The sequence below is a fragment of the Plutella xylostella genome, chromosome 5, assembly GCF_932276165.1.
Source record: "Plutella xylostella chromosome 5, ilPluXylo3.1, whole genome shotgun sequence".
Lineage (NCBI taxonomy): Eukaryota > Metazoa > Arthropoda > Insecta > Lepidoptera > Plutellidae > Plutella > Plutella xylostella.
The window spans coordinates 7,464,591-7,477,036 of NC_063985.1; the positions used below are offsets into that span (position 1 = coordinate 7,464,591).

The following is a 12,446-nucleotide window of genomic DNA, read 5'->3' on the forward strand; positions in this document are numbered from 1 at the left end:
GGAAGAAGTAAAAAGATGCTTCCAGTATTTAAAGGGCCGTTTCAAATTAAGAAAGTTTTGGGTCATGATCGGTATGAGGTGGTGGACATGAGAGGCAGTGAGCGCTGTAACAAACCATACATTGGTACAGCAGCAGCTGAGAATATGAAACCATGGATTAGAATCGACGACTGGACTACAGAGTAAATTACCGTGTTGGCAAAGGTACCTACTTATTGTTATTTACTTTATCATTTAAAAATGATGTCAGATACAAAAGTTTTTAGAATGAAATAGAATATTGTGAATTGTTGTACTTATTTTGTTGACTGTGATCTGGAAGGATATGTGCGTAGGTACTTCAATTGCCTAGGTATGGAGGTGGTCTTTGACGAGCCTGGGTTTCAGGTGGTCCTTGACGAGCCTGTTTATCAGGTGGTCTTTGACGAGCCTGGGTTTCAGGTGGTCTTTGACGAGCCTGGGTTTCAGGTGGTCCTTGACGAGCCTGGGTTTCAGGTGGTCTTTGACGAGCCTGGGTTTTCAGGCGGTCTACGACGAGCCTGGGTTTCAGGTGGTCATTGACGAACCTGGATTTAGAGGTGGTCTTTTGACGAGCCTGGATATCAGGTGGTCATTGACGAGCCTGGGTTATGAGGGTATTTCAGACGAGCCTGGGTTACAGGTGGTCTTTTTCAAATAAAGTTGAGAAGAAGCTTTGGCGATTTTGGTTGAATTATAAAAATGGCAATTTGGAAGGACCTATAATACTCATAGAATACCAGTTTCACACAAACCACACAGCAGCACATTCATTTATTTTGCTTTGATAAATACTATATGCTGTGTTTGTTACAGAAATGCTGAGCGTTAGTGCCTGAGGGCAGGCACAGCGCAGGACGGCCGTGTTGGCAAAAATATTATATTCCTACCAAAAAGTCCGGCTGTCATTGTTCCGAGGTTTACGCTGGCAGGATTATCTATTTCGGAACGCAGTCTACGGCGAGCGGAGACGGAAGTGACGTCACGCAACTGAACGCAAGAACAAGATGGTTGAACGAAGCCACTCTCGGTAATGGCGGTGTTGGCTTTTTTCTGCGGCAGCGGATATTTTGGATGTTTCTAAGAAGTGTGTTATGAACATTGGTTTTCTTGTCAGCGTGTGGCCGGTGTTAGGTTATTTGGGCTTTGAAGAGCTCTCGGGACTAGTTTAGTGGGGTGTTTTACAAGGGAACGTGTTTGTGCTGGACTTGGACTCGCCTATTCTAATTGGTTTAACAAATTTTACATAATTATTGGGATTTTAATGTAAATAAGGTCATATAAATTTACGTTTATCTTACTACCTACTTATTTTGTAAAATTCATAATCACTCTTTCAAGCAAAAAAGACACAAATTAAAGTAATTCAGCTGAAACATCGTAGTCAGTAACACTAACACAGCTTATGTCACACACATGAGTCACGGCATGACATGAGTGATCATGAAAAAACATCAACACACTGTCATGATCATTATTATATGATATTTATTGATGTAATGTTCTGGTATGGGGTTTATACACCCGAAATAAATGACTATTTATTTATTTATTTATTATTTATTATCATCATCATTGATTAAAATAGTAAATATTTAGTTAAAATTTTAAATATAAAAAATGGGTGTGGTATTTTGTGTGTAGGTGCAAGCAGTATCTTCCTCCATTCCGATCGATATAACACACATATATATAGGTACTACATTGAATCCTGGAATTCCATTGAAAATTTAAATCCTTTTAAGAGTAATATAACACGAATAATAATTGCACTTCACACTGATTATGTTTTATTTTCTTCGGAAACACATTCAATTTTCGTAATTAACACCTTATCGTCCCGTCCCAGTGCGACGAATGGCCGCCAATTCAAAATTAGTGTTGCTACACTAAGCTTTTACAATTACCGATATTGAAATGACAAATAATAATTTATAAAATACTAATAAACTAATAAAACAGCATAAAATATCCTGAATTTAGATAAATAACAAATTATTATTGATATTGCTATCACTAAGCGAAGAGCTCACGGAGAAAAGCCATTCATAGCAAACCTAAGCAGATTAATGACTAGTTACTAGGTTACTACGTAGGTAATAACTAGAGACAATACGTAGAAACTAGAGTATGATTCACAGTTAGAATGACTGAACGTTTTAGGCATTGCATACTTATACAATAAAGGCTGAGGTATTCTATAGAATATTTACAAGATTTTGTTAATTCTTGTTATGTACTACAATTGTCGTGATAATTTATTCAGCTGATGAAAAATATTACTTCAATTGTTAGAAGAAAATGCTTGCTAATTATGAAGAGGACATTGGGGAAATTAAGAATCTCTACTGAGCAACTAGGTATTGATTGTAATTTTTAAAAAAAGGTGTTTACATAATACTAAAAACTGTAAAAATTGCAAAGTGCACTCTTAGATCTACTGCAAATCACATCTACCAATAGACTCTACCTACTAATTCCTAAAAAGAACCACTACCCGTACTTACCCTCTGTTTTTTTCTTCATATTTTTACAACGAGACTTTTAGTTTATGAATTTGTATAAGTATCTCGATCTCGTTATTGTTGGAAATTTGCTGAATATCCGCATTTTACCCGTTATCCCCGTAAGTAATTGGTCCTACGTACCTTTCCGCTCTCACAGCTCGTAGGTAGTTAACTGTAAAGCCTATATATACTGTAGGATGTGTCCGCAACAATCATTCTGCACATTTGTTTCAGAACGTCTCGTTTATTCAAACTTTTATTCATCATGTCGAAGTTCACGATTATCTTATGTGCTCTGGCGGTTTGTGCTTACGGTAAGAATCATTTAAGTAATTAAAAACTGTGCTAAAATTATCATAAGACTGATTAATAAAATATTACATTAACAAGAATAATAATGTGTCACATATTTCAGGTAGCGGATATACCTTTTTAAATAGGCCTTTAAATAACTATGTTCACTTTTACACAGTATGTATAGTTTTAAAACGGGATACCTACCTCATAATATATTATGTACGAATGCACGTAGGTACATAGTACGCCTCCCGAAGGTCATAGGCCCTATTATGGTCTCAAGATGGAAAATACACAACCTTATTATATTTTACAACTACGATATTTAAAAGCATGTACTGATTATACCTTACATTGTAAATTCATAATTAGAAGGGGATGTTGAAAAACGTGACGTCATATTCAACATACGACCGAATGGCGTAGTGGTTACCCTGACTACTGAGCCGATGGTCCCGGGTTCGATTCCCGGCTGGGGCAGATATTTGTTCAAACACAGATATTTGTTCTCGGGTATTGGATGTGCCCGTAAAATGGCAATAGGCCCGCCCCCTATTACATTGGGACTAACATAACACTCTGGCGAAAAGTGGGTGCAGCAATGCACCTCTGCCTACCCCGCAAGGGCGTAAGTGCGTGTTTTTTTTTTTATATTCAACATACTCGAGTTGTCTTCCCTACCGGTCATCGGTTCTTTGGCATATATGGCCCGAAAACATCCACTTCAACTTGGAGCTATCTCGATTATATACTGTAGTTATTATTTTTGGGTCTATTTCACAATGTCTGGATAATAGCTACCTGTGGGATAAGAGACATTCTGTACCCATCCCTTACAGTAAAATAACCTCATTTATTACGCAATACTATCCCTCAGACCCAAAGCTCTTTCCATAGTCCGGTGAGGCAAAGCATCAAGGCCGACGTCATCACCGGCAGTATCCACTAGTTAAACATTTGATTACAAAGGTACACATTAGTTTAGTTAGACATAATCATATTTCTGTTTCCTCACCCCAGATTCTGAGGGTGCGGCGACGGCTGCCACCGCCGCCACGCCTGCCACCGCCGCCACTGCTGCTACTCCCGCCACCGCCGCCACCGCCGCCACGCCCGCCACTGCTGCCACTGCGGCGCCGGTGGCCAAACGGGAAACTAATATTAAAGATGCATTCCCTTCATTATCTAAGATCCAATCGCCTGAAGAAATTTTCAAAGCCTTAAATATACCAACATTTGTAAGTACCTAAATAAGTTTTATCTGTAAAGATTCACACGGGCCTCAGCAAACTAATGCAGGATATGGGCCTCCTCTAGAAATTGAGGGTTTTGCTATAATCTTCTCGTTTTACGTAGTGTAATGTTTGTGATTCTGTATGCAGTGCAGTACAGTAGTGATAATTATCCTGCATACAAATTTCCCTGTAATTCTGTGTGTAATGTTTTAGGTCGAATTTATAAAAATACTAAAATAAGTTTTTACCTTTTTAGTTTTAGGTGAAGTTTCGAATAAAATAGTCTAACTTTTTCCCTAATTTAAACTATGGGTATGAATTTTTATAAATCCCTTACTGAAAGACCACAAGACCTCCCGCGTCTGTCTGTGTCTATGTATGTATGAATCCTTTAAAACTAGACAACGAATTTTGATGCGGTTTTTTATAATAACTAGATGATGAGTAGATAAGGCAAAGCGAAGGTTGCGAGAAAAGCTAGTTAAAACATACATATAATATAATAACTATATAAGTACTTACCTAGTCTGTAGTCATAACTAAAGAAGAAACCCTTCCTTACAGAAACCTTTTCCTTTCTTAACGGAAAATGAAATCATGAATCTGAAGCCGAAGGATGGAGAGACTGTGCAGGCCAAGTCCTTCAGCGAGACCAAGAAGGTTGTGTTCGAGAACGGCAAGAAGGTGGTGGATGAAGACGCGATCTCCGCCGTCACCAACGACAACGGCAACGTCACCTCCATCAAGTCTGAAGTCGATGCTGATGCTGATGCTTGAATAGTCTGTTAAGTTTATACATACATGCCACTTTCACGTACCACCATCTGTTTGCTACTCAAAGTTATGCGAGGTTTTGCAAAAGTGGTAGGTATTGTAGAGAGACGGGCGACTCGGGAAGTCATTCTTAACAATTTTAATTCTAAGAAGTTAGTTTTAGATCAACTGGAAATTCCTGAATCTACCCCCTGTGAGTACAAAAAATTTGGGTAGCTAACAAATAAGTATCTCGCTCATTTCCAAGTATCGGCTCTGCTGCTGAAAGGCTGCCTGAGTCACGACAATTCCGCTGACATTATAATTTTTATAACATTTTGTGTACCTTCCCACATACCTGCCCAGCTGTAAAAATCATGAAAATGACTCTGCAGCATCGCTTAATAGATGGTGGTACTGGCCGCTGGTTTAAAACTACATCAATAAATAATATTATAATGAATTCTAGAAACTGACGATTAACAGCTTAAAAACTAACGACTTAATGTGTGGGAAGATTTCACTGAAATGAATAGGTAATAAACTAATAATATAATTTATTCTAAGGAAAATAATTGCCGCAACGTAAGCAAGATTGTACTTAAACAGTATTTACCTTTTTATAAGGATAAAACCAGGCGTTAATAGATTATTGAATGATTTGTACAATTAACGGCCACGTCACAAAGTAGATACAGTAGTATACTTATACAATAGTCTTACAGTAGCTACGTAAAAAACATTATTTGCCACCCTCATCATTAATAACTTAGTTATGTGCCTTTTAATATAATAAGTTCTTTTTTTAAACTAAATTGTGTAAACCTATTATAAATTAATATTAAACTTACAATTTATAATTATTCAACCTCTTTTATTTTATTCGGCAAAATATACCTGCGGAGGCTCTAATCCGGCTGTTTTAGCAACAGTGGAAACATTAAAATAATAATAATAATAATAATAATCAAAATTATATCTGAAAGAAAACCGTGCATCACTATTAGTATTGGGACAGAAGACGCTGTTTTGAAATCGCACGAGCAAAATGCAAAATGATACGTTTTTGAAATTAATCAGTGGAAAATTCTTTACATCTAAGCCTCACTTTTATTTCTATCTGCACTCATCGACTTTCTTTCGACACCAAACGACACGAAGTTTTTGAAAGATTTAATTTAAAATTTTAACAAAATTTGACGTTTTTATTTGGTAATATCATGATGCTCTGTTAAATGTACTTCAGTGTTGCAAAAATAGTTATTAAACTAGCCTTTTCCGTTTAGGAGTAATTGCTGCTTTTCTCAGTGGAATAAAAAAAAAAGAATCTTTTCATTGCCCGTGAGTGTATTTCAATAGCGTCCGTAGTCGAGCGGGCCTCAGTGATCGTAACTGATCGCTGAGGTTAAGCAACAACTGACACGGTCAGCCATTGGATGGGTGACCAATTTCAAGTGGTGCTTTTCTGGACGCTTCCGTGCTTCGGACGGCACGTTAAGCCGTGGGTCCCGGTTGCTGCTTCGGCAGCAGTCGTTAAGCCTAGTCAGAGGCCTTCGGGCGGCTTGAAAACATCTAACAGTCGGGTTGCCGACTTACCCGACAACTCTCTCAGCACAAGCTTGCTTGTGTTGGGGTCCACCAACCCGCACTTGGCCAGCGTGGTGGACTAGGCCTAAACCCTTCCTTCATTGGAAGGAGACCCGTGCCCCAGCAGTGGGGACGTAATGGGTCGTGATGTGTGATGATGTGTATTTCAATAATCTGAAAGTATGCCGATAACAACAGTATAGGTACCTATAATACGAGCACCACCCTTTAACCACTTACATAATATTAAGTCCCAGCATATTCCGTGACCACAATAGACGTAAGACAACATATATAATTGATGAAATAATAACCTGCATTAAGAGTTCTTAATTGCACGTATTTCAAGTGACATTGTTGTTGCTATTACGAATGTAAGTATGCTCAATCAGATGTAGATATAAAAAATACAGGATATTAAAGATGACTAATTAAATAATTAACTTCAATGGTAACAAATCTAGATGGGATTATGTAACTTACAAAGCTTTTAATAAATGAACACACACCACCAGTTTCAACTCTTTGGTAAAGTATAAGTTTCGTTGTCTATCACAATATTGTCAATCTAATAAATACTGTTACTCTCTGAAAGTATGTTTCAGTGACAAACCTAACGGAGCTCATGTAAGTTGATTTCATTTACAATTAGAACTCTTTCACTAAAAATTATGAAAGAAACATCAAAAAAGGTGGTTACGTGTGTTTTGAAATTGCAATAATTCTTGACTGCCTCGACGTAGAGTAGAGATACGGTTTTGGTATCATTGTTTAGCTTCACTTAAATACTTTTAAAATAATACATAAAAATACTATCAAAAAAGAGGGCTATTTTCAAAGTTATTCAAGTATATGTAAATTTTTGGTGTTTTTTTTGTCAAAATGTGTTGTAGTGTCATTTTATTTCATGTTCGTGAGGAGTTTAAATCTCGAGATATTATTTTTTATGAAAACTAACACTGAGTTGCAGAACTTTAAGCTAATGTCGGCATTAAATCTATGTCTGTCTCTTTCTGTCTGTATACTGTCAAAGCAAGGCAGGTATACATTTAAAGTCAGCATTAGCTGAAAGTTCGTTTCTGCAACTCAGCGTAAGTATCTAAAACTTTAAAATGGCCGCCATTTCTAGAATATTGAGATTTGACCCTACATATGGGCAATATGGGGGTGTTTTCTCGATGAAATCACTCGTAGAATACACCCTTAAAGTTTGTCCGGTTCGAAAAACAACACATTGTATAAATATTAGGTAAGTTATAACGTGGTATAACTTTAATTCAAACATTTTGAAACAGAAAAATGCTGAGTTGTCTGTTGTTTCTGTGTTAACCTGTTGCCTGACGCTGTATTAATGACAATGATATTTTCAACCAAAATGAAGTCAAATTATACTAATACCAAATATAATAGAATACCTAATTACTGAAAACCTAGTTTAGTCACGCCCACTAATTACTGAATTGCGCAGAGAGACACAAAAATAACATACAATGGGGACTACCGTTTTTTTGCTCACCAGTTGGCGCCACTGTCGACTGAGGTAAAGAGGTACCATAGCTGTCAAATTTATCAAAGGCGACTTTATCAAATTGGCGCCAAATAAAGTTTTTAAATCTTGAATCTTATAAGCTTATTAATTATAAAATAACTATCATCATATCGAGTTACTATGCCGCAATGTTGTTCAGATCCGTTATATTGGGAAAGAAAAGGAGGACATATGTTACCAAGTGATAAAACTGTTCTAAAACAGTGGCTTGTGAAATAATTATTATCCGATAATCTCGTGTTTGTGAAAATCATTATAACCAATTTCAGAAAGAACATAATGTAAATAAGGATTAGGCATTTAATAAATACACTAAAAATAAAAGAATTACACACTGATTTAACTTTTATTTATCCTCTCCGTTTAAACACACTGCTATACAAAAAATATAACACATTAGTAATCCACACAATGAATGCTGGTTGAGTTGTTAGTTGAAACTTAATAATGGTAGTATAGTATACTAAGTATTCTATTATTTGTGGGGGTGTCAGTACCTGCACCTGGCTCACTCGAATGGAGCCTTTGTCCATGTCCGCCTTAAGGTCTAAACTCCACTCCTAAGCTTGGACCATTTCCTACCACACTGGTCCTCTGCAGGTTGGTTGGTTCGAAAATCTAGATATGCAGGTTTTATCACGATGTTTTCATTCACCGTAAGAGCGATGGTATGTACGTACACTGTACTTACATAAATTCCAAAGTAGTTACTCATTGGTGACAATATCTAGATCTGGAGTTTCATTTTTAGTGTTTACACTGCTATACAAAGTTTCTTAAGGCCACTCAACAGTATACACTGAATCATTTTGTTGTATGATGCTGTCCTCTACGTTAACAACCAAGTTACTGTTACGGTCATAGTCTTGGTGTCTGTAAAAAGCAAAAACATAGCTGTTACCTAAGCAAACAAGCATACATTTCGTAAAAAATAAGTTTGTAAACAGTAAACAAACTAACCTCTGAATTAGCTGCTCTTTGAGACCGCTTATTTATGCGCCTCTTTTCCTTAATTCAGCCTTCAAAGCGTGCACATTCATCGATAAATAATCCATATTTGCGATAATTTCGCGAAAAGAGATCACTTTTCAACAGGGAAATGAACGAAAATATAATTTATCACGAAGCCCGCCAAACAAATTATATGAAAAGTAAAATGTCACTTAACCTCAGTCGACACCAGCGCCCCTAGCGGCAAATTCACACGCGTTACTCCCCATTATACATAACGTATGAGCAAGTATAGTTAATTTGTTCACACTATTCTACGGCGTAATTCCAAAAACAATAAATTAACATCTTTCACAGCAAGTCTAAATTATTAGCCAGTTGCTATGATCCCTCATTATTTAATTTCAATATTGATTTTGCTATATTCAGTAAATGATTAGCGAGTACGACGTAAGTATATTAATTATACGAGTAGAGGCATACACTTCGCCTTCGAATACAGTTTAGTTTCAGCCGGTAATGCACATGACTGTAAGTTCCACATTTGCTATTTATGTTGTTCAACATTGCGGATTTTACGGGACTCTAAGTAACCTTCTTCTTCTTCTTCTTCCATCCCGCTACTCCTCCGAGGAGTCTGGGGCTGACACCAGGCGCTTCCGTGCTTCTAAGTTACCTAGCTGATAAAAAATAAATATAAGTAGATAATTATGTATTCTTCTTACCATGCCAGGTGGAAAGAGGAAACCAGTCAGATCAGTGGTCAGTCGCTCGCAACCTAGTCTGTGATGACGTATCCCATACCAAATATACAGCAGGTGTTCCAAAAATCAACGTCATGAGTTATTGGGCAAGGGCACAAGTGATTTGATAACAGATCGATGTCAGGGCAATACTATAAGTATATGGCACCATATAACCTTTGAGTCCCGTCGCACAGTACGAACTGTCAAATTCGGAGATGGTAAATAGGAGATCTGCTTATGCTGGCTATCAATGTAAAGTCAGTAGTGACAAGCGGAACTGAAGCTTTGAGGATAATAGACCAACGTCACCATTAGCTGGTCAGACACCAGATAATTATATGTAAATAAATTAGCAACCAGATTTAGTGACAATGAGACCACTTGAACACTGTCGGTGTCTTGATAAATAATTAGGTATAGGAATAGAACAACGCGGACTCGAGTATAATTTATATAATATATTTCAATTCAATGTGAAACTGGGGGGCTTCTATCTACTATACTATTGCTTGAATGTTTCGGAGAGCTGTCGTGCAATCGGTAGGTACGTAATGTAACAAGATGGAGTCTTGGTTATGGCAGCAGCGCTCCGAAATTAATAACTCGTCCAAACAAGAGTATTCCTCCTGGTTCTCTGTTGTATCGTATCGCTAATAGGGTAATAGGTAGTTAAGGACAAACGTGAAACTTAACTAGCTACTGAATAAGTGCCTACCTGAAAAAGAACATAAGATTAGGATAAACATGCAACAATGGACTGCAACAGACAAATAATTATTACCAAATACCTATTGAGTTATATGTATATTACTAGCGTAACGACAGGGCCAACCGCTCAAGAAAATAGCACCCTCGCGGTGGCCCTAAAATCTCATATATCCGTCATAATTTGTTTGAATTAGGGGCAGCGCGCGGAGGCGCATCCTTGCTTTTTGAAATCATTGATTACCCATTGATTCGGTCATTTTCTGTCCTTTTCAATAATTGAAGGACAGAAAATGACTGAAACAATGGGTTTTTGTAATCAAAATTGATATAAATTTCATACTGCATGTTGTAGACATAATGCGTCCGACGGCTGCGGATAACGATGCTACACAATACGTAACGTAACCATAAATATACGTAAACAAACAAACAAACAATAATTGTTTGTATATTTTTTATTGGGATTAAACCGTCAGATTTTACACCTACGACAGGATTTCGATATCGGAAAGCTATATTATATTGAACATCACATTCTATCTTTACGTATAGTTATGGTTACGTTACGTATTGTGTAGCATCGTTATCCGCAGCCGTCGGACGCATTATGTCTACAGCATGCAGTATGAAATTTATATCGAACTGAAATCAGCCGGAGAGATCAATAGCAGCGCAGTGACCCATTCAATTGAGTTTTAGGACTCAATGTTTAATTATAATCCTATTCGCTAATTCACGTCAGTGGTATTATTAACGTTGCAGCTGTCAAAACAGATTTTCTATAAAAATATTATGTTTTGTGTGACGCGATATAGGTTGCATTCAGACCATACAAAACAATCGACATGACGTAGATGTACATATTTTTAAAGTTCAGTAGAACAAAAGTTTTTCCGAATGGCCTTCTCCTCCCTTTCGGTTTACTATTATATACTTATACCCTCTTTGCGATACTATTTTTTAAAGGATTCTTCTTGGGGTGGAGGGATAGATATTTTTTTATTTTTGCCCACTAAAACCCATTTGGTGGTGTGTGGCCACCATGAGTGGTGGGTTAGTCACCACCATGGGTTAGTAAATTACGCAACTTTACTAACCCAACTAGCAGATCACACTAAACTAGGTACTCCGTATATTTGTTTATTCCTACTAGTGTTCATTTCACTACAAAGTTAAATATAGTTATTGATTAAAAAGCAATACCAAAGCTAATTTGTGTCATTTTATAACAGCGGGAAAACTGGTTTGTATTGTGGAGTTTCCGACAGGTGTTCTCGTATGTTAAAATGGCTGACGTGGTCAATATTAAAATACGGTGAAAAATTAAGACATAATGTAGTTGATTCTCAAACATATTTAAAAACAAAGGGGAACGACTCTCGATCTCGATCTCTCGATGTTTTTTCATCACGGTAAGAGCGATGGTACAAGATGTTATATTTATATGATTGAACAACACATGATACGTGGTAGCTCAGTCGTGAAAGCGCCCGATTTTGTTGCAAACAAATGTAACATATGCCTAAATATACTTGTCGATAAAGATTAAATGTAGAAGTATAGATTATTCTAAAAGACCTAGTGGTCTCTAACAAATGTGTTATTTGTATCAGTAACCAATCACAAAGATAAACATTCACAACTAGGTGGAACGACTCGAATGTTCCACAAACAATGTATATCTTTTAGGTCATGAAAGTTTCAGCTAAACACGACAGTGATGACATCCGCGACGAAATGTTCCAGTCAGTTAGCGAATGACGACGTGCTTACACAGAACTAACCAAAAAACAATACATAGCTTTATTACTCTGCATTACTGCGTTCTTTTTAGTATTTGCATAATATTTTTCGAGTCTCTTCGACTAGCTAACAAAGTAGTATACTTGAAATGGAATAGCGACAAATATCACGATATAGAGGATGGTATAAAAAGGTTGAGCCAGTACAAATTAAATTATCACAATTGGTACTATAGCAAACAACGATTCTTTCTGACAAACAACTATCAGATATAACAAGATATGTCAGATAGCAGCGCAGGATTGTCGATCTCTAAAGTACGGTACCTAGCTGTAACAGTTTCGGGCTGACA

At 36.9% G+C, this 12,446-nt stretch overlaps 1 protein-coding gene across 1 annotated transcript; it reads left to right on the forward strand.

Moving 5' to 3' along the window:
• Positions 1-2,708: 2,708 nt before the first annotated feature.
• On the forward strand, positions 2,709-5,673 carry LOC119692444. The gene is made up of 3 exons (XM_038113154.2): positions 2,709-2,839; positions 3,843-4,060; positions 4,622-5,673. Exons 1-3 carry the CDS (start codon positions 2,791-2,793, stop codon positions 4,832-4,834), a joined length of 480 nt encoding a protein of 159 aa, XP_037969082.1. The 5' UTR covers positions 2,709-2,790; the 3' UTR covers positions 4,835-5,673.
• Positions 5,674-12,446: the final 6,773 nt, after the last annotated feature.